Raw genomic sequence first — 27,817 nt, 5'->3', positions numbered from 1 at the left:
ATTTGTTCATGATTATTGTATTATGTCTTATGTATATATCACTATTGTATGTTTAGTGAATCATATAATAAGATATAAATAATCTATTTAACAACTATAGAAAATACTATACATACACCCAAAGCAACAGTATTCCACATTTGGAGGCCAAAACTGATGAAGATTCCTTTCAGATGGGTCTTTCTCAAACCATCTCCTTGGCATCTCAGAAATAAGCCAGATATACATCAAAGAAGCCCTTTTCCTACAATTAGCTAAAAGGAACTCTGAGAGGCATATCAAACGAAACTTGGCAACCTTGGTGGAGGCCATTTGTTGGCATCTTTTGGCACCAAAAGTGAGATAGTGATGTGATTATTGCAGCCCCAATATTCAATCTCTCCATGATGTGCTTCTCAATAAGTCCACACATATTGCAAGCAAGTTGATCCATCTTCAAGATATCAGCTTCTTTGCAAAGTGCCTTGGTCATATTACTTCTCTCCACGTTTGTATAATATCTTTTTTCTTTATCAACGAGAGATTAGGATATTACTCTCTCAAATGTATGTTATTTGAACCCATCATATATATACAAAATCCCACATTATGCATGTGAAATAAATATATAAAAATTTAAATATAAACTCACAATAATGAAATTTAAACCTTAAGTGTAAAGAAAGTTGTCATAATCTCTTACGACAAGGTCGAGTCTTTTGAGTGTATTCAACTTATCTTTAGCTTACGAAGTTTAATATGATTAAACGAACCAACAAATGAAGTAAGATGGTATGGTGGCAATAAAAAAAAAAAAAAACAACACTTTACACGGTTACATACATGTGTGTGAATCATCAAAATAATGTATCAATGATATTTTTGTCCTTAGCAGCTACTTTAATCCATATCCCTAAAAGATGATAAAAACAGAGGCAAATATGATGAATATGCGACTGCAAAGCTGAGTTCTACAAAAAGCTTGGCACAAAAAGGGTAACATTTCCTTCCCAATTCTCTCTTTTATAACAAAGATTGTATTTTGCAACACGACAATCAATCACTTGATGATCCACCAATTTAATTTGTTCAGGTACAAGCAAAGAAATGGATCTTAGGCAGATAAAAACATAGCAATATACAACAAACACATTCTATCTCTAGCCATTGCAAAGAGTTGCCCGAGCTATCTTGGCAATTAGAACACCTATCCCTAACTATACAGCATTGTTTCAAGCCCGACTATATTCCAAACTTTTGTCAACAACTATATGAGGAGCTGATCTAAGTAATGCATGGGAACACCACCAATTTTGTGTCAATGTTATACGAATCAGATGTTCAATCAAGTTGTTTTGTCCAGTCAAACGGTTCCCAGTCTCGGGCAAAACTCGACACAGCTTGCTTCTGTGTCTCCAGTGAATCGCGTTTCCTACGGCTGAACATGTCCTCCTCTGGCAGGCGCAGCATGCCCCTTATAACATTGAGCCCAAAGTTGCTTTGGAACTGCTTTTCATCATCAATAACATGAACAAAACCCTTGTCCAGTCCAAATTCAACATGGAAATACGGAAAGTCCTTAGGAATGGAACCACGCAGCCCCTTTTCACTTGTGTTGATAAGTTTTTTCGCATTATGCTGGCTCCACTCATCTTCAGCTTCATCAATCGCCTGAGGCACGAGTCATTTAATTTTGAAGCATGTAAATAGGAAAATAATCAAACATAAAAGAATAACAAATATAGAGCTGAAATAGTATGCAAATTAAAGCTCATCAACACTTTGAGTTTTAAACTTATCGCTGACTTCAGCTAGCAGTAGTAACAATGCATTTTTTTCTCTAATATTTTTTCTCAAAACCAAAAACATAGCAAAATCAGGCATGTATAGTCGGGCCCCTAATGCACCACAATACAAGTTCACAGTTGCATTATACACAATTGATGGTAAAGTTATAAATATTAAAACCACATGCAATACTAAAACCGCAAAAAATGGAAAATTTGTTTGCTTTCAGAAAATGGAGGACGAGGGACTTTCACTTAGTCTACTCATATCTGAAGTCAGAATCAATCCCACTTGCACTGGAAGATGCGAAGGGTGCATCAGATGGAACCGTGGCCCAAAAAAATTGATTCAAGACCAATGCTAGGTACAATGAAACATTGCAAAAAAACAAATGTTTTCTCCCCCCCCAAACCCAAGCGGCAACTATCTTCTAAAGGCTTCTCAAGAACTTTCAAAAGCTCAAGGATCTCAAAACAAAGTGTTTTTGTGTTGCAGCAAGAAATGGTATGATATAAATAAAAGGCTCATGCAGGAATTGCAGAGTAAACTTTGGCGCAACCTTTTTCGTTATCATCTGACAGAATTGAAACAATCAATGTTTTGATTTTCTTCTTCACAATCACTTGAAAATGCATTCAACAAAAGTGCAGCTATTGCAACTGTAATAGACACACTGTTCTATATTCACCCAAGTGGGTGCTTGCCAGTTCTTAAAAATTATTAAAACTAAAAACTTTTTACTATATTACAAAATAGGACATAAAGGTAAACATTGACCTGTCCGGTGTCCCCCAAAAGACCTCTAATTTTATTTATTTATTTTGGGAGACACCGCCAATCCTTACTTGGTTAGGATAAGGTACAGTTAATGATACATATATATATATGTATATATTTGACAGAGAGAGGCAGTGCCATTTTTTTGGGTATCTAGGGAGCATACCCAATTAGTTATGTACAACTAAAGATTGCACAGCAGATAAATCGTGCTTCTAAGAGGGAATGGCCTTATGCTATTTACCCTAATGGCATCTTATTTTTTTTTTTTTTTTTCCATAAGAACAATGCGAGGAGAGAGGATTTACCAAACGCCCATGGAGTGCTCATGCTCATCATTGAAAAATCTTTTTAGTAGGAGATATACAGGACGTCCAAGGAATGTAAATCAATATCACCAAGCAATCAGAATATTAGCAAATAAATAGAAAATTGAATATAGAAATCTGAACCTTTTTGAAATATAGAGGTGCCTGTTTTGCAATGTCTTGAGGTAAAGGAATGCACTCAACCAAGCAATGTCGCCTTTGCTGCGCCAATCCCATCACTGTTTCAAGGAACACTAGATCTTTCTCTTGCTTTGCAAACATCATGATGAGGCATTTCTTGAAGTTGCGAATCTCATCCCACACATTATTGTCAACAGACCTTGTGGCTGATTCATGCTGTTTAGGCCCAAAAAAAAGAAAGAAAGAAAGCATTTAGCTTAAAACCTCTAATTCAGAAAACAACCATATAAACATTTAAGAAAGAGAGAGTAAATGGGCATCCTAGCAGAATGAAATAAGTTAATCTATTGCTCATAAAGCAACGAATTCAAACTAGTAAACACAAGTGAGAGGCCGTGACAAAACATCCTATGAGAATGAAAGTCATCCCTCAACAACTTTGATGGCAAAAAATCTCATTCAAGTAGTTAAATAGTTGGTACTTACCACTACTAGTACATGGCCCTATAGGACCCTTAAGTTTTAGGTACCATTGCCATTCTTCCTGTATCAATTGGAATGTGCAGAATTTTCTGCGGGGTCTGGTATTTAAAAAATCAACTGCTATGAAATGTTATTTAAAAAATCAACTCCCATGAAATGCAAACATACAAATCAATAAATAAAATTCTCTATCTAAAAGATGGGAAATGTTCATCAACAGATTATGGATCTAATGCCCAGCCCAAGACATCGTGGCCCTGTGACAGTAAAAGACAAGCATATACACGTTAACAAATTACAGCTCACCTGCAATGTCAAGATGCAGCAGTGACCCGGCACAATGCACTGCCAGTGTGGTAAACTGAGGTAGGTGAAATTACCTATAGCAACCACAAGATGGCTCGGTCTATTGGGATTCTCAAAGCAGAATTGACACCGCTCTTGCTGAGTCATGATGCGTTTTGGAAAATTAGTCTTCTCAGTTAACTTGTGGTCATTGCCTCCTTTCTTCCGAGTCTTTCTACTAGGACCATCATCAAAATCATATTCATCATCTGCCTGACCAGATATACTGAACTGTTTGTTTTGCACTATCTTCCGCACGAGTTGCATGTCAGTGTCATCCTCTTTTGTCCTCTGCCGTATAGATGTCTCATGTGATATATATCTTCAAAAGAGAGAAATAATTAGAGACAAGGTTTCCTCACAAAGAAATAGTAATAAGAGCACAGAGAAGACAGCAAATGTATACAGTCGTCAGTTAAGAGTAAAAAATTCACCAAAATCCATTTAGGCAAAACTGTAAAGCAAAATAAATCAAATCAGCACAGAAAATCATTTTATAATACATGATAATAAATAAGAACAAAATTGTCCCAACTCAGTGTCAACACCTGAATTGAATTAATAATTGTAAAATAAAAACTTACTTTCCTGGATTCCTCTCCTTCTGTGGTTTACTAGATTCATTTACCGCAACTTGCTTTTGTTTCATGTTCTCTGCTTCCTTCTGGCAAGAACAAAGAAAACACAGATTCACTGAATAATCCAAGTAAAAGAATGGCCTACCATACAATCATCCACCCACAATTGGTATTATAAATTTTTCCCTGGTTCCATTTCATGTTCTCCACTCCTCCAAGTCTCTGTTGCACTGAATTTCATTTTGTTTCTCCAAAAAACTTAGCCAGATATACATGTTTGTACGAACTCATGGCCTATTCCTTTTTCTAATTCCAGTCAAGAAAAGGAAACCGTTTCCTTGTCCATTTTTATCAATTCATACATCCAAGTTTAGATAGGTTTTGGGTTGTATTATTATTCTTTAAATCCTATTCCTATCTAAATTGGCAAACTTGTTTAGATGTCAAACTACCCAAATTGTGTTGGATTCTGGATCGTATAATTGCTTCTAAATTTGTAAGTGATTAATTATTGTTATTATTACTTTTTTTTGGGTGTGGTCTTTACAGATCTACTCATGGACAGGTAGAGACAATAGAAAACAAAGCCTTTTAGGTTTCATAGACCATATGACAGCTTCTAGATATTAAGATACAGTTCTTTTACAGGATCTCTTCCACTACAATCATATGACAGCTTCCTGATAATGATTCATCATCATCATTAACAATGCCTTATCCTAACTATGTTAGCATCAATGGCATGGTTCATAATGTCAATGCCTTCTAAAAGTCACATTGACAATACAAATACATGCAAAAAAACAATGTGGCAAAATTTTATACCATATGCCTTTTCTAATGCAACCTTTTAGCAAGGGAATGATGAGATAAAGTTCCAACACCATCTTTATATGAAAAAGTTTCATGAGATGGTGGTGAATGAAAATAATTGATATGTTCATGTTCTATCACATGGGTGATATCTTGAAATCAACATGTGCAACATGGAAACACCACACAGTCAGACCTGGCATTTAAATTTATCAATGATATGCATGTGAGACATAGAAGCAACCGTGTTAATAACCAACATTAGACAATCACACGGAGGTCTTGCTTTTGTACATCTAACCAAGACTCTATTAATTACATCCCCACTGGCCCAAAATCTATAAAATAAAACATATAGTGAATAAAAATTCCCTTGAGAAAACTGAAAGACAATGACACAAAAAACCTAAGACCAGGAGAATGAAAATAGTTAAAAAGATTAAAGATTCGTCTCACCATTAATTTTTCAGCTTCTTCATGCCTTCCTTTCAGACGAAGTTGCATGGCTTTGGCTGCCAACTGGTTTGCACTCAAACCCTGATTAACAAGTTCACCGGAGTCACTAGGTCTCTTCTCTTGTTCTATTGAACCCAAATCTGACTCTAATTTTCTCCCAAGTGTGTATTGAGATCCAACAGAACCACCATGACCATCATTCTGCCGATTACAAACTTCTTGCATAAAGCTTCCATCATTTGCAAACTTATTTAAGCTTGAAATTGCAGCAGAGATAAGGCCAGAATCTTTTGATGACGGGATTTGACTTTTCTGCTTGCCCCAAGACAAAGAATCATCAAGTTTAGGCACTTTCATCTCTGGATGATGGCGGGATACATCTCGCTGGGCTTCTCGGCCAATATTCTGATAAACAAAATTATAACATGCATGTGGTGTTATAAAGTAGTGTTTGTACGAAAAGTGCCAATTACTTTCAATTGAAGTTCAGATTAGATAGAATCTTTATTTCCTCATAATTCAAATAAAAGTTCAGAAGAATATAAATCCTAGAGTTTAACCACAAAGTTCAAAATAAACTTAAACAAAATGAGACATGTATTATGCAACTACTGCCATAGTTTAAAAATAACATTACTATTAACTAATTTCCATTTAAATCACCTTTTCTTTTTTATCAGCCCCCTGCGTTGGTTGTTCTTCTGTTAGCCCCTTCTGTCTGTGTTTAATGGCATGGAGGTGAGCACGAGATGGAGCCGCTCTCCGGGATGCCACAGAAACTGCCAGCTGACCCATGGATCCCCACCGGTCTTCAACAACCTATACATTTCCAGTACACTGCATCAAAATTAATAGTGGTGGAAGTTTCCCTATCTTTCATAAAAAAAAAAAGATATTACCTCGTCAAGTTTCCGTCCTTCACGAACTGCCTGCTCCTGAGCACGCTTCAGGGCTTTCATTCTCCAGCTTGCACCTCCATCTCCAACAACAGCAGAAGATTGGTGTTGGTTTCCTCCAGTCTTTGTCCCACCTGCAACTTCTGGATATCCAGTTCCATCGTTCCTCATATAGGGATTTAATTCTCTCGGATTTTCTTTCTTCATCTGACAAAACATTGCAAAAATTATTCAAGCCAAAAGAATAAACATGTACTCCTGAAGAAAACAGCAAAATGCATAAAAGATGACTAAACCATGAAACCAAAGGTGTTATGTTTCTCATTAACAAGAAAGAAACAGAAGAGTATACACAATCGTGAACAAAGCAACATCAGGTGATATTCTCCTACAAAATATAAACTTAATCTAGATCCAAAAGTTTTGCACTTCCTAAGAAAGGGGATTATGCTCCACAAAAGGTAAATAGTGCAATTATTCATATATAACAACAAACCTCTAGTAAAGGTGCATAATTTCCAAACTCACAAGACACAAACATAGAACCTCAATTCAAGCTTTTCATATCAATTTTTTAGATTGTTTTAACCATAGGAAGCAGCAGAATCCAGACAGCCAGAAAGGAAAGCTACAAGCAAAGTTCCATTTCAGTAGGTAGAAAGATCTCATAAAGCATAAACAAAATCCCTTGAGCAACTTTCTAAATTGGTCTCAAGAGTCCAGAGCTTTAAATTGCCAATTCTTGTAGACGTGACTAGGGTCACCCCATCCAAGCCAACACTTGGAAGTTCACTGATGTGTATAGGTTTAGCAACTTCCAAATTACCCTTAAACCCAAAGTAATTCAAATCTAAATAGGAAAGACAGTGTCTTATTTTTCTAAAAGTATCACACCCCACTTCAGGATCAGACTGGCCATGAGCTTCTAGCCTTGAACCAAGGATCACAAAAGCCTAATTCAATCCACAATGTAAACTACTCAATTTCAATTACTATTTAGATATGTATTTATGCATCCTAGGTTCTCCCAAATTAATCTACATAGAACAGAATCTACACTTTCTTGTTAAAATACTCAAATGTTTTTAATGAAATCTTAATCAGATAATAATAAATTTTTAAAATGGAAGTTGTTCTAGAACTCACACCCCACTTAGAGATCAGACTGGCCGTGGGCCTCGAGTCAATCCACAATGTAAGCTACTCAATTTCAATTACTATGAAGATATGAATTTATATATCCTAGGCTCTCCAAAATCCATCTACATTAATCAGAAGTGTATCAACAATGATCCCAGTTGCAGTACACAGCCCTCATATAGGTAAATTCAAAATTGAACAATTAGCTTTTTATACCAGGTTTACAGAGTGGACCTACCTCCTCAGCCCGAGGTTCCTCTAGCTGATCAGAAGTAGTTGCAGGATTTCTCTCCATGTTGTCTTTAGGTCTAAGCATCCACTCCAATCCTATTTCCTTTCTTGCCGTGCTGTTATTATCTAGAGAACAGGGATCCTTCGTCATCAACCACATAGTAATATCAAAACAACATATTTAAAGTAAGAAATAAGAAACAAGAATTCTACATGTGTTAAAAGTTGTCTTGAGTATGGGATAAGAAGATCAGTGAAAGTAGTGTATTTTGAGGGCCAATGAAGTATAAAATAGAAGTTTATTTCCCAATCATGTAGTTAGTAATAGTTGGGGAGTTATAAATAGAAGGCAAGGGGGTAGCCGAGAGAGGCAGATTTTCTCATTCTATTGTATCGAGTAGACATTCACAAGAGAGAAAGGCTAGTGAGCAAGACAACTTTGTACTCTTGGGAATGAGTGTTGGATGTACTCGGGAATAGGAGAAATTACTCAAGCTATTGTACTGATCATTCTTGGTAATAAAGAAGGCTGCACTTGGTGGGTGTTTGAAGGCTGGATATAGGGTTGCAATTACTGCAATCCAGACCAGGATAATCTGTTTGTTCTTCTTGTTGGTTTGTGTTTCTGTCCTGTTTTTCAATTCCGTTTTTCTAGTTTCTGTTTTATATAATTTTCTGTTGTGTGATTGGAAAATAAATCCGAGAGGGATTGTGAGGGTGAGAGAGGATTGTTCTTGCCTAAATATTCTCATCTAAATGTGACTTGATCAGTTTTCTTGTGGGATCTAGTGACTGCCAGTGTCCCTAGGTATAACAACATGTTTCATGAAAACAACTAAAATAAGTACCAGGCAAGTCATTTCCTACGTATTCCTTCTCAGCCCCTCTGTTACCCTTCTTCCGTTCATGCTTTCTACTTGCTCTTTGAAGTGTATCTTCTCCACTGGAGTAGCTGCCCTCATCTTCATACTCTTTATCAGACACAGAATGGCCTTGAGATGAATTATGTTTTCTCCCCCTTCCTGACTTCTTATATTTGGATTTACCTTTTTTTTTTTCCTTATTCCTATATTTCTTCACATCTTGGTCAGAACCGCTCTCACTAGTAGATGAAGACTCATCTGAAGAATACCACTTCTTTTTCTTTCTAGAAACATTTGTTATTCTTTGAAGGTCATCCTCATCTGAACTTTGATGTTGAGAGCTTCTCTTTTTTTTTCTGTCTCTGCCCTTCCTATTACTTGATTTCTTTCTCTCTCTTTTAGAGTCATCCAAGTCTTCTTCTTGCGCCTAAAGCAAATTCAGAAATTAACACAAAAGAAGTGGCCATGAATATATAACATTAAATTAGCTTGAAACTCAACAAGCGAAGGAACAAACTGAAGCAAGGCTTTACCTTGTCAATTTGGTCACGTGGTATGAACTTCAATCCTGAAAGCATCTTTGCTTATATTTTGACACAATATTTATGGGTCCTGAAGATCAAAATCAAAAACAACAAAACAAATATATAAAACAGTAAGTCCACACCGCCAGATACTGACATTTCTGCATTACAAAATACATAACCTTCCTGCATTACGTTAACAGGCAACCAGTCCATTGTAAATTCCTAGGTAACAGATTTCAAGAACTGGGGGCCTCTTCAGTGGACAAAATAACACTTCTAGTCATTAGAGGAACAGTGTTAAAGGTTGTCTCGAGTATATGGTATTAGAAGAAGATGATGACAGTAGCAGTGAATGATGTCAGTTTGCTAGAGTTCCTTTTGAAGATTTTAGATAGAAGTTGTAACCTAAATTGTAATTAGTTATAGTTTGGAGGTTAAACTGTAAATATCTATAATATTCATTGGGACATCCACCCACTATTATAAATAGAGGGCAAGGGGTAGCAAATGGAGAAAGTTCTCATTTTTTCTGTTTGTAACGAGTGCTGATTGTTTCTAAGAGAAAGGCTAAGGCTGTTAGCTTTGTAATCTTGGAGGAAAACAATTGGGGCGCTCGGGAATAGAAGGGAGAGAAGGGCCGCTACTGTACTGATCATTTTCTGGAAATAAAGAAATAAAGACTGCTCTCAGGAGGATCTTAGAGGCTGAATGTAGTACCATTCACATGGCATGAACCAGAATAATCTTGATGTTCTTGTGGATGTGTGGTTTGTGTTTCTTGTTTGGTTTAATTTTGTTTTCTATTTTATTTTCTGTTGATTCTATTAAATCTGTTCCTTAGATCAAATCCGTGAGTGTGTGAGAGTAAGTGTGGTAGAATTTCTATCCAAGAAATTAGTTCCAGCAACCCTAGATATAACAAATTGGTATCAGAGCCTATTTCTAGTATCAAGATTCATCAAGATTTCTTCTGTTTTGATTCTCGGTCATAGAATAGTGTCAAATAATGGCTGCCACAAGGTATGACACAGAGAAGTTTGATGGCCAGAATGATTTCGGCCTTTGGAAGATGAAGATGAGGGCTTTACTAGGAAATTTAGGGCTGGAAGAGGCCTTAGGCAGTGAGGAAAAACCACCAGAATCCCTTACAGATGTACAGAAAAAGGAAATCTGTGATAAGAGAAAAGAAATCAACAAGAAAGTGATTAAATGCTTTCATTGCCATGAAGAAGGGCATATGAAGAAGAATTGCCCAAATAGGAAGAAAGAATCCCAAGAAAGAACCAACCCCAAATGTTCAAACACCATGTGTGGTTTTGGCTATGAGAGTGCGGATGTCCTATAGTCTTTCTAGGTATGTAGTAAAAATAGCATAGGTCCTAGGGTTAGGGTGTAATTCTCATAGGAAAAGGGTATTTACCCATAGAGTCATGGTGGAGGGGGGAATGGTTTGTCTAGGCATCAAAGTAAGATTAGGGGAGTTGGAGATGGGAGAATAGGATGCATGGTGGAGCTATTCCAGATTATTAAGAAGCTGTAATATATATCCCTGTTGTTATAGAAAGCCTAATGTCCTTAGAAATAATTAGATAGTGAGAATTGAAGTCCTAAGAGTTGCTAGGATCTCTTAGAGAGATGGAAGCAACCCTCAAGAATAGAGGTTATGTGGTGCATGCTTGCAGGTTCTGTGGATAAGCTCCAGCCACTAAAGATAGCCTATGATAACTTAGGTTAGAGCATTGCTTGAGGATGGCTCACAATGGTGAGCAAGGACTAGGAAAGGTATCTAAGGCTAGGGATATTAGGAGAGGGGAAAATTTGCAGGTGTATAGGAATAGAAACCAGGTAGTTTGACTAGGTCTCCAAATGTAGAAGTCTCCAAAATCAGTAAATCCCATTAGAAATCAGTTTCTAAGATGTTTTGGGAACCTATCTAGGCCTTGTCTCATGGTGGAGCTAGGTGAGGTGAACCTAGTGGAGATGGTATGTCCCTAAGGAATTCCCAAGCGTATATGAGCTTGCTGGAATTAAAAATAAGCTTGCTGGAAATTGCTTCTGGTATGAAAGTTTAGGTGGAGAGTTGTGGAATAGGTATGCCTAGGTCTTCTAAAGCTAGGGTTCGTACCTATATGGGAAAACTCTACCAATAGGACATGAAATTAGCTGATGCTAAGGGCAAGGGATGAAATCTGGGATGCTGTGTAAAGAAAACAGCAAGGAGAAACCTTTGGGAATGTCCTAAACTAACCTATGAACCAAGGTATAGCAATAGAGAAATCTGAAAATTTTTTGGTCATATTCATTGTGTAATGTTACTGTTTTGCCTAAAGTAAAGCTGGATTTATTGAAGAAACCAGAAAGAATTGAAGATGATGTGGCAGCAGTTAGTTAATAGGACTTAAGTGTATCTAATTGCTTTAGTAAGGGTAGTTTAGACTTTATGTAAAGTTAGTTGTCTCCCTTAAATATTTCCGCCTCCCTTAGTCTATATATAGAAGGGTGTGGAGGCCGGTTTTCATCATCAATCAGTCATATTCTTTATTCATTGGGTTCGGGTACAGTGAGAGGCGTGAGAGAGAGCTGGTTGTTTCAAGTTCTTGTTAGCTTCGGTTGAGTATTGTATCCGAGAGTAAAGGAAGAGGGAAGAGGGGAATTCTTGTACTGGTTTCAGACTTGTTTCTAGTGGATTGTTTGCTTCTTGGATTGCTGGATGTAGTGCCATGTAAATGGCATGAACCAGGGTAAATTGTGTGTGCTGCAATCTGGTTTGATTTCTCCTTTTTACATTCTGTTTTTATGTTCTACTTTCAGTATTCATTGTTGTTATTGAATCGGTGAGTTTCTAGAGTGATTCTTGAGTGATTATAGTCTCGGTTTTTACAATTTGGTATCAGAGCTTTAGGTCTTTTAAATCAAGAAACATCAAGAAACCTTTAAAATCCTTAGAAACCTATAGAAGAGTTGTCTTCCATGGCTTCCGCAACCCCAACCGCTCGGTATGATATTGAAAAATTTGATGGCACAAATGATTTTGGACTTTGGAGGATTAAGATGAAAGCTTTGATGGGAAACTTAGGGTTAAAGGAAGCTTTAGTACCCCAAAAGCCTTTTCCAGAAACTGCTACTGCCGAACAAAGATTAGAAGCTAATAATCGTAGGCAAGAAATCAGTGAAAGAGCTTTCAACACCCTAATCTTGAGTTTAGGAGATAAAGTCCTAAGAGAAGTGTCTAAAATGGAAACTGCCGAGGATTTGTGGGCCAAGTTAGAAAGTCTATATATGACTAAATCCCTTTCAAGTAGGCTGTATCTGAAAGCAAAATTTTTTACTTTCAAAATGCAAGAAGGGCAGAAACTTCAAAATCATATTGATGAATTTAACAAATTGTGTCTTGATTTGGAAAACTTAAGTATATCATATGAAGAAGAAGATAAAGCCCTAATTCTGTTGCATTCATTGCCTAAGTCATATGAGCATTTTGTAGACATTCTAAAACATGGAAGAGATACCATATCTTTAGAAGATGTTATAGGTGCCCTAAACTCTAAAGATTTACAACAGAAAGTAGAATCCAAGAAAATAGTTGCCGATGCCCTGTCATCTAGGTATAGATCTGAAAAGAAAGACTTTAAGGCTAAAGGAAAATCAAGATCAAAATCCAGAAATGGCAAGAAAACATTTAAATGTTTTCATTGTCATGAGGAAGGACATATAAAGAAAAATTGTCCTAAAAGGAAGCAAGAATTTTCTGATAAAGGTAAATCTGAGTTTTCTAACTCAACTTGTGAATTAGGCTATGACAGTTCGGATGTTCTTGTAGTCTCAAAACATTCGGATGAAGTGGTATGGGTTTTAGATTCCGGATGCTCCTTCCATATGTCACCTCACATAGAATGGTTTCTGAATTATAGAGACAGGAGTGGAGGGAAGGTTCTTCTTGGTAATGATCAAGAATGTGGAATAAAGGGGATTAAGGATATTAAGCTAAAAATGTTTGATGGATCTATCAGAACTTTGGAAGCTGTTAGGTATGTCCCAGAACTTAAAAGAAATCTGATTTCCTTAGGAGAATTAGCTAAGAATGGCTACAGTTATAGTGGCTGTGGGGATATTCTTAAAGTAGCCAAAGGATCTCTTATATGTATAAAAGCAGTCCTTAAAAATGGGATATTTGTAATGATAGCCTCCACAGTATGTGGAGATGCAGCCATAGGGGAAGCCATTTTAGGGTGTTGAAAATCTGTGGCATTTTAGGATGGCTCATATAAGTTTCCAAGGGCTTAAGGAATTAGCTAATTAAGGGATCTTAGGTTCTAAAAAACTGACAGATTTAGATACTTGTGAAACTTGCATCTATGGAAAATCTGTGAAAACTAAATCCCCTAAGAAAGCATTGCATATCACTAAAGGTCCTTTAGAATATGTCCATTCGGATTTATGGGGCCCTAGTCAAACTCCAACTCATGGTGGAGCTAGGTATTTTCTTTCAATTATAGATGATTTTTCAAGAATGGTTTGGGTTTCTGTTTTAAAAACAAAAGATAACACTTTTGATGCTTTTAAAACTTGGAAAATCATGATTGAAAATCAAAAGGGTGAGAAATTAAAAGTCATTAGAACTGATAATGGCTTAGAATTTTGTAATAAAGACTTCACCCAATTGTGTAATGAAAATGGCATTTTAAGACATCTCACTGCCCCTGGAAATCCTAAGCAAAATGGCCTGGCCGAGCGCATGAATAGGACCCTCCTTGAGAGGGTAAGATGTATGTTATTTCATGCTAGGCTTTCAAAAGCATTTTGGGGAGAGGCTGTTGTTTCAGCAGCCTATTTAATAAACAGATCACCTTCTTCAGCTTTAGATTTTAAAACTCCTTATGAAATGTGGTATAATCATAAGCCAAACCTAGATCACCTTAGGGTTTTTGGGTGTATAGCTTATGCACATTTAAAACAAGGAAAATTAGAATCTAGGGAAAAGAAGTGTGTGTTTATTGGTTATCCTTCAGAAGTTAAGGGGTATAAGTTGTGGAATTTAGAAAAAGATATGCCTAGAACCATGATAAGTAGAGATGTAACCTTTAAAGAAAATTCATTTATTGATCTAAGAAGTGAAAATGAGGATAGGGAAGGAAAAGATAAAGCTGTAAATTTTGAACAGCAACAACAGAATGATATTGCTACTCAAAATGCCTCCCTAGAACCCTTCCAGGATCAGCAAAGTGCTGGTGAAGAATCCTCAAGCCAAAACAGTCTTGATAGATCTATAGAAGTTAGGGATTCATCAAGCTATGATGAAGAACAGCACATGGACAGTGCTGGTTCCTCTAGTACAATAGGAGAGCCTATTGGAGATAGATACAATGTAGGCAGGGATAGACAAAGGAGAATAAGTAGGCCACCAGTGAGATATGGATACTCAGATCTGGTAGCATATGCACTTCTAAGTGCAGAAGAGATTGCAGGAGAAGAACCACAAACCTATGAAGAAGCTGTAAGTTCTAAGGAAGCTCAGAAATGGCAGGAAGCCATGGAAGCTGAGATGGAATCCTTAAGAAAGAATGAAACATGGGTGTTAGTGGATAGACCTTTGGGAAAAAGAATTGTAGGCTGCAGGTGTCTGTTTAAGGTAAAAGAAGGAGCTGAAAATAGTCTTAAACCTAGGTATAAAGCTAGGTTAGTAGCTAGAGGCTTTACTCAAGTAGCAGGAATTGACTTTAATGAAGTGTTCTCACCAGTTGTTAGACACACTTTCATAAGAATACTGCTTGCAATAACAGCCCATCTTGACCTATATCTAAAGCAGTTGGATGTCACCACAGCATTCCTTCATGGTGAATTAGAGGAAGAAATTCTAATGGATCAGCCTAGAGGGTTTAAAGTTGGGGGAAAAGAAGACAAGGTCTGCTTGTTGAAGAAGTCCTTATATGGACTAAAGCAGTCCCCTAGGCAGTGGTACAAGAAATTAGATTCTTTTATGATAAGCCAAGGGTTTACAAGAAGTTCTTTTGATTGCTGTGTCTACCTTAAACATATTTCCACTAAAATAGCTATTTATCTCTTGCTTTATGTTGATGACATGCTCATAGCAAGCCAATCAACAGCTGAAATCCAAAGTTTAAAACTTAAACTCAAATCTGTTTTTGAGATGAAAGAACTTGGTGAAGCTAAGAGGATTTTAGGAATGGAAATATGTAGAGATAGGAAGAACAAAACTCTTCAGCTATCCCAGAAAAACTACATACAGAAAATTATGAGAAAATTTCATATGTTAGATGCAAAGGTAGTAAATATACCATTTGCTCAACATTTTAAACTTTCTCATGATCAGTCCCCAACCAATGAAAATGATTTATCAGAAATGAAGAGAATTCCCTACTCTAATGCTGTTGGCAGCATTATGTATGCAATGGTGTGTTCTAGGCCTGATTTAGCCCATGCCATGAGTGTAATAAGTAGATTTATGGCCAACCCAGGAAAAGAACACTGGACAGCAGTTAAATGGGTGTTTAGATATCTAAAAGGATCAATAGATAAAGTTTTGATTTATGGTGGAGCTGATGATTTTAAAATTTCAGACATTATAGGATACTCTGATGCTGATTATGCTTCAGACTTAGATAGGAGAAGATCTACAACCGGCTATGTATTTAAATTGTGGAAGTCTACAATTAGTTGGAAATCTAACCTTCAATCAGTTGTAGCTCTATCAACAACCGAATCAGAATATATAGCTGTAACAGAGGCTGTTAAGGAGTCTTTGTGGCTGAAAGGCTTGATTAGTGAACTCCTAGGATATAATGTGAGGATTATTTTAAAGTGTGATAGTCAAAGTGCCATACATTTGGCCAAAAATCAGAGTCATCATGAAAGAACAAAACATATTGATATTAGATATCATTTTATAAGAGAAGTCCTTGAGAAGAAGGAGGTAGAGCTTATAAAAGTTGCTGGAAGTGAAAATGCTGCAGATATTTTCACTAAGGCAGTCCCATTGTCCAAATTACTTCATTGCTTAATGTTGTTACAGTTTGATGTGTTTTGATTGATGTGTTTTCAGGATATCCAAGAAGTAAGCAGGGCTAGAAGGCTGAAATTCCAGGATTACTTAAAGCAAAATGGTGGAGAATTGTTACTGTTTTGCCTAAAGTAAAGCTGGATTTATTGAAGAAACCAGAAAGAATTGAAGATGATGTGGCAGCAGTTAGTTAATAGGACTTAAGTGTATCTAATTGCTTTAGTAAGGGTAGTTTAGACTTTATGTAAAGTTAGTTATCTCCTTTAAATATTTCCGCCTCCCTTAGTCTATATATAGAAGGGTGTGGAGGCCGGTTTTCATCATCAATCAGTCATATTCTTTATTCCTTGGGTTCGGGTACAGTGAGAGGCGTGAGAGAGAGCTGGTTGTTTCAAGTTCTTGTTAGCTTCGGTTGAGTATTGTATCCGAGAGTAAAGGAAGAGGGAAGAGGGGAATTCTTGTACTAGTTTCAGACATGTTTCTAGTGGATTGTTTGCTTCTTGGATTGCTGGATGTAGTGCCATGTAAATGGCATGAACCAGGGTAAATTGTGTGTGCTGCAATCTGGTTTGATTTCTCCTTTTTACATTCTGTTTTTATGTTCTACTTTCAGTATTCATTGTTGTTATTGAATCGGTGAGTTTCTAGAGTGATTCTTGAGTGATTATAGTCTCGGTTTTTACATGTAAGCTTGGGCTAGATTGTGAGAGGGAGGAAGCTAGTATAGCTTTGGCTCCTGCATTGAGGATCCTTGTGAACAGTGAGGGGAAAAGGGTGTGTGCAAGGGTTGTCTTGTATGGTGAAGCCCATGGTTGATCGAAATCTGGATTAAGCAATGAAAGGGAAGGAGAATCATCTTGTAGGTAATGAGCAAGGGAATAGAAGGTCTAGTGTTGCCTAGGATGGGTAAAAGATAGAACCTCAAGTAATCTACCAGTGAGGTATGGAATGTTGGGTTTGAAGGATGCTTAGGCTCAGGTTTTGAGTGCCAAGGAGCAGGCTGGTAAAATAGAACCTTTTGTATAAGAAGGGGTAATGCACTCTTGTCCAAATGAATGGCATGGAGCCATGTAAATTTGGGGAGAATGTTGGACTTAGATGAAAGACCCCTTAGGTTAAAGGGGTGGAGTGGAGTGAAGTGTCTATTTGAGAATTAAGAAAGGTGCTGGAAATGGGGAAAAGTCTGGGAAAAATTCTAGACAAATGGCCATTGATTAAAGCAGCACATGAAGGCTTAATTTGGATCAAATAGGTATCACTAACAGCCATTATCCATGTGGAAACTAAGAGAAAAGTGATCTTATAGTATAGCCAAGGAATAAGAGGCTAGAGAGAAAGGTAAGCAAGGATTGGTTGCTTAGAAGGTCTCTCTAGGTATGAGATATGATAGTAGTTCCTTAGGTAAGATATAAGATTGGAAGAGTCCAAAAGGGTTAAAATTGAGTGCATAGGGAAGCTGTGAATATTCCAGTGGTATGCTTAGTATATTGATGGGCAGCTTTATTGGTATTTTCTCCAAAATAGAACTCTCAAGGTGTAGCTGAGTGTTTAGATCAATGTTTAAGAGTGTGGGAGGAAGGATAAGTTGGGAAAGACTAAGGCATAGAGATTGGAATAGGGTTTGGACAGCTTAAGGCAGCCTAGGTTACCCTAATTGTAAGCATATCTTAGTAGACTGGTAGGTAGAGATGAGCAGTCCTGTTTGTTTGAAGCAAACATTAGAGAAAGGCAGTGATAAAGCCTAAAGGCCGATTTTGGGAGCTAGGAGGAAGTCTAGTAAAGTTAAGGCCAATCCAGGTGAGGTTCACTGTGTTGTGATGCTGTGTAAAAAGTTTGGACACTTTTGGATTAACGAGTATCATTGAGTATGGATTTGGTTTATGGTGGAGTGTACTTAGACACTATGGATAAACCAATCATATTGGTGTTAGGAATGTATCCATTAGGAAAATCCCTTGAGGAGGATAATATCTAATGAGAGTTGCAGGTTTAGTTATTGCAGCTAGAACTTTATCCAAAGGTGGTCCATTGTGTTTGAGTGATCAGGTGCAGCATGAAGAACCTATGAGAGCAGGTTCATTTCATCTATTGGAAGGCCAAAGCTTGGATGGATGAAGGTTGAAATATACTCAAGACAATGATGGAGAATTGTTAAAGGTTGTCTCGAGTGTATGGTATAAGAAGAAGATGATGGCAGTAGCAGTGAATGATGTCAGTTTGCTAGAGTTTCTTTTGAAGATTTTAGATAGAAGTTGTAACCTAAATTGTAATTAGTTATAATTTGGGGGTTAAACTGTAAATATCTATAATATTCATTGGGACATCCACCCACTATTATAAATAGAGGGCAAGGGGTAGCAAATGGAGAGAGAGTTCTCATTTTTTCTGTTTGTAACGAGTGCTGATTGTTTCTGAGAGAAAGGCTAGGGCTGTTAGCTTTGCAATCTTAGGGGAAAACAATTGGGGCGCTCGGGAATAGAAGGGAGAGAAGGGCCGCTACTGTACTGATCATTTTCTGGAAATAAAGAAATAAAGACTGCTCTCAGGAGGATCTTAGAGGCTGGATGTAGTGCCATTCACATGGCATGAACCAAGATAATCTTGATGTTCTTGTGGATGTGTGGTTTGTGTTTCTTGTTTGGTTTAATTCTGTTTTCTATTTTATTTTCTGTTGATTCTATTAAATCTGTTCCTTAGATCAAATCCGTGAGTGTGTGAGAGTAAGTGTGGTAGAATTTCTATCCAAGAAATTAGTTCCAGCAACCCTAAATATAACAAACAGGAATAGGAGACTTCAGTAGAGCATGAATTGAATTAAAAGGAGCATCAGGAAAAAACTTCCTGGATTCAATGGCTTAGAAGGAGACTCTAACCGAAGGAAAGCAACAACAGAAGACCCACAATGTATCATCAATAGTATGGGGACAAATGTGAATGTAGTCCTACCATCCTATATAGACAAATGATATATGAATCCATCTGATACTGGAAAATTTGTGTGAAAAACTTGGCCTTTGACACTGAAAAGTCTGTAATATGTAAATCTCAAATTGTAAGATGTAACAAGGGAGATTCAGAGAGCATTCAGACTGAGAAGCATAAAAAAAAATTAAGGGTCCATTCTCTTTGCATTTCAATTTTCAGTTTTGAGTTTTGAATTTAGTTTCAGTTTTTGATTTTGGTAGTTTGTTTTTAAAAAATTGAAAACACATTTGGTTTGTCATTTTGAAAAACTGTTTCTCAAAACAGAAAACTAAAAAACGCGTTCTATTTGAAATTTTGAGAATAATTTTTTTATGACATTTTATTCAATGAATTTGACTATTCAATAAATTAGAACTATTTAATGCTAATATATTATTAAGAAATATATACGTTTTAAACTTGGTGAATCTTGTAACATTTTTTTCCATTACCAGCGTTGTCCCAACCTTCTGCCTTAATCAAATACTCTACCCTCGAGAGAATCGGAATTACCCACACACCCAAAAGAAATAAGAAAACAGAATATGGAAACCAAAAATTAGAAGAACTGAAGAACATACACACGCAAAGACTCAAGATTTATCTTGGTTCAGTTTCCCTTATAAGAAACCTACATCTAGACTGTCTTTTGCGTTTTCTTCACTATCTTGAATCACATTAATGATTACATGTACTGAAACCAAATGATCTCTCTCTCTCAACCCAATACCCAAGCTATATAGAGATTAGAATAGATTACAAAGCTCTCAATTGCTTTCCTCTTACAAAGCACATACTCGCACAGAATTCCCAAGATAGCACAATAAAACTCGGTGATAACTAAAGGCCTCCAACCCCTTATTTATAGAACATAAGGGCAGACTACACAAGGCTTAATAAAATAATAGCTTGGACAGATATAAACTAACCAACTAACAACTAAATGAAATACCAAATACATCCTTGACATTAGTTGCTCACCTGAGACAATCAACTAATCTAATACAAATGATTTAACAAATTCTCCACCCATTTGAGTTTGATTAGGCTTCCTCTAGATTGCAACTTACACCCATCCTTACTACACTGTTTTTCCTTCTTGATTAGCATTTGGAATAACTTGCAGTATCTTCATGCAATGCTTTAGCTTTGCAAGAGGTACAACTTTAGTAAACATGTCAGTTGCATTCTCTTCACCTGAAACTTTGGTTAGAATAACATCTTGATTTTCAATTTTTTTCCCTGATGAAGTGGTGCCTAACATCTATATGCTTAGTTCTTTCATGATGTGTTTGATTTTTAGACAAATGAATGGCACTTTGACTGTCACACATCAAAGTTGCCTTGACATCTATCCATAGGAGCTCGCTAACTAGACCCTTAAGCCACAGAGCTTCCTTGATAGCTTTCGATACAGCTATGTATTCAACTTCTGTGATGTGGATAATGCTATCACATGTTGGAGGCTAGACTTCCAACTGATTGTAGAGTTCCACAACTTAAACACATAACCTGATATGGATCTCCTTCTATCTAAATCAATGGCATAATCTGCATCCGAGAACCCTAGGACACTAGCTTGATCTCCTATATTAGCTCCACCATAAGACCAAATATTCTTAGATGATCCCTTTAGGTATCTATATACCCACTTCACTACATTCCAGTGGGATTTTCCTAGATTTGCCATAAACCGACTTACTACACTCATTGCATGAGCTAAGTCGGGTCAAGTGCATACCGTGCTATACATTAAACTACCTATAGCACTCGAGTATGGAATATTTTCCATTTTTTTTCTACTTTCCTCATCCTTTGGAGATTGATCTGAGGACAACTTAAAATGAGAGGCAAATGGCACATTTACTACCTTAGAATTTGCTATTCCAAACCTAGATAACAGCTTTTCTAGATAGGATTTTTGTGATAGGCATATTTTTCTTTGCTGTTTACTTCTAGAGATTTCTATCCCTAGAATTTTCTTTGCTTCACCTAGATCCTTCATCTCAAATTCAGATTTTAGCTTCATCTTTAGTTGCTGAATCTCTTGATCGGATTGACTTGCTATGAGCATGTCATCCACATAGAGCAACAAGTAAATTGAGATGTTAAGTGAAATATGTTTAAAATAAACACAACAATCATAGGAACTTCTAAGATACCCTTGCTTTAACATAACAATATCAAATTTCTCATACCATTGTCTTAGAGACTGCTTAAGCCCATAGAGGGATTTCTTAAGCAGACACACCTTCTCTTTCTCTCCTCTAGACTCAAAGCCTTTAGGTTGATCCATTAAAATTCTCTTATCTAAGTCTCCATGAAGGAAATTTGTTGTGACATCCAATTGCTCTAATTTTAAGGTTTAAATGAGCAGTGATGGCCAGTAGCACTCTTATTGAGGTATGTCTCACTACATGTTAGAAAACCTCATTGAAATTGCTAAAGATTGTCTCGAGTTAGTGATAGGATTATGTGCGGTGTTTTGTATGCGGTTATGGGGTAGTTGACAGGCGGGTGGCACTCTTGTAATATTAGTTATTAGTGGAGGGCAAATCTGGTAATATCATAACCAACCCTAGGAAATATCACCCTATTTTCTATAAATAGGGCAGGGGGGCTGAGGGTCTAAGAATCGCATGTTCTCTTTCTGTTTTCACGAGAGTCAAGAGAGTGAGAAAACTATGAGTCAGAATAATATTGTACATTCTTGAGAAAACTTGTACCGTGGAAGAGAGAAAGAGGGAAAGTCCTGTACTGTTATCCATCAATAAAGAATGTTGTTTGGTGGTGGTTTCAAGGCTAGATGTAGTGTCATTCACATGGTATGAATCAGGATAAAATTTTGTCTCCTCATGTGGTTTGCGTGTTTCATTTCTTGTCATGTTCTTTATTATGTGTTTGTGTTGTGGTGTGTTGGCCGATGTGTGTTGAGTGGTGTTTGATTGGTTTCTTGGGTGTGTTTAAAGGTTGCTAATGGTCCCAATTTATAACAAAAATATATTCCTGATATTTGGGTAAAACCCTTTGCAACTAACCTAATCTTGTACCTAGGTTTAGGGTTGATTCCAGCACCTTCCTAGATTTTATATAGCCATTTACAGCCCACTATGCACTGTCTTTTAGGTTTTTCAACCAGATCCCACATATGGTTCTTCTTAAGGGATGCTATTTCTGACTTCATGGCTTCTATCCATTTTTCAGTCTCTAGAGGCCACTGTCTCTTCATAGGTGAGGGGTTCTTCTCCTACACTTTCTGATGCACTAATAAGGGCATATGCTACTAAGTCTCAGTAGCCAAATCGTTATGGAGGCCTTCAAGTCCCAGGTTGCCTATCCCTTGCTACACTATATCTAGTGTAGTCTGCATCACTTCCTCCTTCACTCTCCTTATATTGAGTGGAGTCCTGGTCCTGATCTCCTTCCAAGACCTGTTCATTCAAGTCCTGATCATTTCCAGATAGTTCTATGGAATTTTCAGTCCCTATTCCAGGGATTTCCACATCTATGGTCTATATCTTTTTTTCTAAATCATGCTGGGTTTTCTTAGTTCCTTGTTTCATGGTAGAAGATTCATCAAATATCACATCTCTACTAACTATGGTTCTAGGCCCTTCAGATTCAAGGTTCCATAGTTTATAGCCTTTTACACCAGTGGGATAAACAATAAACAAGCATTTCTTGGCTCCAGGTTCACGTTTGCCTTGCTTCACGTGAGCATAGGCTAAGCACCCAAACACTCTAGGGTGGTTTAGACTTGGTTTATGACCTGTCCACCTTTCATATGGAGTTTTAAAGTCAATGGTTTTTGATGGAGACCTATTTATCACATGGGCAGCCGTTGAGACTCCCTCTCCCCAAAAGGATTTTGGAAGATTTGCATGAAACAACATGCACCTAACCCTCTCTAATAGGGTCCTATTCATTCTTCATTCTTTTGACTAACCCATCTTTGTTTAGGGTTTCCAGGGGCAGTTAAGTGTCTTATAATCCCACTGTCCTTGCACATTTGGTTAAACTCCCTATTACAAAATTCGAGCCCATTATCAATTCTTATTGCCTTAATAGATATGCTCTTTTGGTTTTCTATCACTATTTTCCATGTCCTAAAGGCTTCAAAGGTATTATCTTTAGATTTTAGGACATAAACCCACAACATTATTGAGAAACCATCAATAATTGACAGGAAGTACCAAGAGTCTCCATGGGTTAGGGTTTGGGCTGGCCCCCACAAATTTGAGTGTATATAATCTAGGGGTGATTTAGATGAGTGTATAACTGTTTTATTAAACTTTATTTTGGCAGCTTTGCCATAAATACAGGATTCACACTTACTTAATTCAGTGACCTATCCTTGACCCAAAATTCCTTGTTTAGCAAGTTTTTTTTAACCCTTGCTTACTTATATGTGACATTCTTAAATGCCACAGCCTTGCCTGATTTTGGATGTTGTTGCTTACTATTACAGCTCCACCACTTAAGGTGGTTGCTTGCAGAAGGTATATACCATTCTGCAGCACAACCTTCATGCATACTAAAGATCCTTTGGATATTTTTAAGACTCCACCCTCACCCTTAAATTTCAGGTTGTTCCTATCCAACTCACCAAGGGAAATCAAATTTCTCGAGTTCCAGAACATACCTAACTTCAAAAAGGGTTCTATATGATCCATCATGCAATTTTAACCTTACATCACCCACTCCTAGAATTTTACACTCATGGTCATTGCCTAGAAAGACATTTCCCCCATTTATTACTTGATAATTTTGCAGCCAATACTTCTTAGGTGTCATATGGAATGAGCAGCCAGAATCCATGACACATTCATTACTGTCTACTCTTTCAGAAACTACCAATGCATCAGCATTGTCATACCCTAGTTCACATACATTTACACCCCCGTTAGCCTTCTCCTTATCAAGAACATCCTTCTTTTTGTTGGGGCAATTTCTCTTAATGTGGCCTTCTTCATGACAGAGGTAACATCTTATAGGATTCTTTCTTGTCATAGATTTTCCCTTACCTTTGGAATCTCTCTTAAGACTTCTAGATCTTACAGTTAAGGCATCTCCAAATGAAGATTTGCCATCCAATTTAAACCTCAATTCCTTTGAGTTGAGGCACCAATAACATCATCTAAGGACAACTTATCCCTACCATGTTGCAGAATATCTACAAAAGTCTCATAAGACCTAGGTAATGAGTGAAGTAAAACTAGGGCCTTACCCTCATCATCGTATTTTACATCTATATTCTCAAGATCTAGGCATAGTTTATTAAATTCATCTATGCGATCTTGAAGTTTATGATGATCTTGCATTTTAAATGTAAAGAACCTAGCTTGAAGGTAGAGACAGCCGAACAGAGTCTTCTTTAGGTATAGGTTGTCTAATTTCTTCCATATTTCTTCTATCGTCTTCATCTTAGATACTTCTGGAAAACTTTATCACCAAGACTCAATATTAGAGTATTGAAGGCCTTCTTAGTGATCTCCTAATTATGTTCTGTCGTGAGGGTCTTTGACATTTTTCCTTCTCTTCCTTCTCGAGGCCAAGATTGCCGAGGAGGGCTTCCATCTTAATTTTTTAGAGAGAGAGGTCATTGTTACCGTCAAATTTCTCTACATCGTACCTTGATGATGTTGACACCATTTCTTTCTTTTTGGGACTCGATTCCTCCTCTTGAGTTTCTTGATCGGCAGAGACACCCAGGCTTTGATACCAAGTTGTTGTCCTAACCTTTCGCCTTACTTAATCAGATACTCTACCCTCAAGATAATCGGAATTACCCACACATCGGAAAGAAATAAGAGAACAGAATATGAAAACAAAAAATTAGAAGAACATACACACAACAACTCGAAATTTATCCTAGTTCAATTTCCCTTGTAGGAAACCTACATCCAGACTGCCTTTAGCATTTTTTTCACTATCTTGAATCACATAAACAATTCCATGTACTAAAACCAAACGATCTCTCTCTCACAACCCAACACCCAGGCTACATAGAGATTAGAACATATTACAAAGCTCTCAATTGCTTTCCTCTTACACAGCACATACTTGCACGAAATCCCCAAGATAGCACAATAAAACCCGGTGATAACTAAATGCCTCCAACCCCTTATTTATAGAACATAAAGGTGGACTACACAAGGCTTAATAAAATAACAGCTTGAGCTGATATAAACTAACCAACTAACAACTAAATGAAATACCGAATACTTCCTTGACATTAACTGCTCACCCGAGACAATCACCTAATCTAATACAAATGATTTAACAACAGAATAAAATATGAATAAATAAATAAATTGACTTGGCAAAAAAATAGGAAGCACAAAAATAAAATTAAAGACTTGGAGTGATAATTACATAATGTGATTGTGAATGATAAGATTGCATCAAACAATTCAATAGCAAGTGGGAAATGATTACAAGCTTCAATACAAATACCAAAATTAAACATAGTTCAAAAATTAAAATAATAAAATAAATTTGTAGACTCATGTACAAGTCCTTGGGTATTCAAATACGATTACCGTTGTTTAGATGCAACAGTAAACTAAACAGTGTTTAGCTTACAGAGGGATTTTATTGATAGAATGATAAAAATAAAGTAGTTTTATAGAACATAAAAAAAATTACACTGAAGAACAGTGATGAAATTACAATAAGTATTCGTCCAATTTACATAGACCGATACAATCCCATCGTAACCCACAAACAGGGGCATACCTGAGATTTTGAGGCCCTAAGTATAAATGTAAAAATAGGCCCTAAATCGTAATGAACATTTAAATTTTATTTTTTATAATAAAACATCAAAAAATAAATAAATATTCATATCATATCAAAAAATAAAATAAAATAAAAAATTTAACAATTTTAGCATGGACAATTCAAATATTCAATCACAATTAACACATCTCAGCCACAGCAATTCCTAACTAAATGAAGTAGTCAAATAACAATTAGCAAAAAACCTAAATTCATAATTCCTAAACTCGTTGTAGGTGTTAAATTGGCCAAAATAAAATAGAAATACACATTAAATAGAACATAATCAAATAAATTAACTTACCTCTAGTCTTTTGGTCTCTAGAGTATGAAGGGATGCCCACTGGCCAGTGGTCACTGCCTGCCTGCCAAGAACAAGAACACAACACCAAAGATTGAACGAACAGATTTTTTTGTCACTGGTATTGAATTTGAACCCGAACAGAACACAACACCAAAGATAGAACCAAAGTGTCCCAATGGCAATGCAGAGAGGCGAGCGACCCAGTCACCCAGCGAGAGCAAGAGATAGAGAGCCAGATCCAGTAGCCACAGATGCGACCTCCCCAGCTACCGACCGAGAGGCGAGGTCGAGGCAGCGAGCGAGGGCGAGAGAGTCAGAGAGAGAGAGAAGGGTTTGCAGAAGGCACTGATTGGGGGTGAGCTTGGAAAAAATTGATGGCCACCCAAAATGACAAAATTTATGGGCCTGAGACAACCGCCTCATATATGTCCGGCCCTGCCCACAAACCAAAACTCAGTAATATTATAATTTTGAAAAAAAAAAAATTGGCTAAGAAGAAGAAAACGTCAACGCCGGCTGCGAGTGATGGCGCAGCAGTCGCGCTGGTAGGGGTTCGCGAGGCGGCCGCCAGAGCTGAAGATGCAGCGACGAGAGAGGCGAGAGATGCGAGGCGGCGGCAGAGATGGAGGATGCAAAGGCGGTCGTCGGCGAGAGGCGAGTCGACGGCCAGAGCGGTGAGAGAGGCGAGGCGACGCGTCGACGGAAGGCCTGGAAGCTGGAGAAGCGAGCTCTGAGAGAAGGACGATGAGCAGAGCGAATCGCACACGGGAATCGAGAGGGTCGCGCAGAGGAGAAGAGGATTTATTTACAGAAAAAAAAGAAAAAGAAATTGATTGATTGATTTTTCGATTCGGAACCTTAGGGTTTTTCTCTCTGCATTTCGGAAGGGTTTGATTCTATTAGATTTTTTTAATAATAATAATATTATTATTAAAAATTAATTAATTTCTAATAATATAAATATTAATATTCAATCCAAATCGGACGGAAGTCATTAATCTTTTTAATTTTGATAATTAAGTTTCAATTAATTTAATTTAATGTATTTTATTCATCGAATTACATGAAATGTATTCACGTTGACCTAATATGTTAAATAGTATATAATAATAATATTTATTAAATTATATATATATAAGAAAAAAATTATAACTTATTATACATAATTTATTTATTTTTATATATATATATTATTTACTTATGTGTACACGTGAATTTTACAAATATTATTATTATATGATACATAACATACTAAATCAATATAAACACACTCTCTTTAAAATAGAGTTTGTTAAAATGAATAAGATAACGTTGTATCAAAATAAAATTATCAAATTTTTTGTTAAATTATTTGGAATGTCTTGAAGGATATATGCGTTATTTTTTTCATATATAACGTCTAATATATGCTTATCTTTATGGTGGA

General features: G+C 36.8%; 1 protein-coding gene across 1 annotated transcript; it reads right to left on the bottom strand.

Annotated features, from left to right (window-relative positions):
* Positions 1–961: 961 nt before the first annotated feature.
* Positions 962–27,247, bottom strand: LOC127806162 (uncharacterized). Its single transcript, XM_052343255.1, has 11 exons — positions 26,392–27,247; positions 9,332–9,410; positions 8,784–9,225; positions 7,943–8,061; positions 6,568–6,771; positions 6,332–6,487; positions 5,669–6,073; positions 4,406–4,485; positions 3,783–4,143; positions 2,997–3,209; positions 962–1,650 (listed from the first exon to the last, which is right to left on the bottom strand). The coding sequence occupies exons 2-11, from the start codon at positions 9,374–9,376 to the stop codon at positions 1,321–1,323; spliced, it is 2,355 nt and encodes a 784-aa protein (XP_052199215.1). The 5' UTR covers positions 9,377–9,410; positions 26,392–27,247; the 3' UTR covers positions 962–1,320.
* Between the last annotated feature and the right edge of the window lie 570 nt (positions 27,248–27,817).

This window comes from Diospyros lotus, chromosome 7, assembly GCF_014633365.1.
Source record: "Diospyros lotus cultivar Yz01 chromosome 7, ASM1463336v1, whole genome shotgun sequence".
NCBI lineage: Eukaryota > Viridiplantae > Streptophyta > Magnoliopsida > Ericales > Ebenaceae > Diospyros > Diospyros lotus.
The sequence above is the reverse complement of the archived record's forward strand: the minus strand, read 5'-3'. Positions and strand labels throughout refer to the sequence as shown.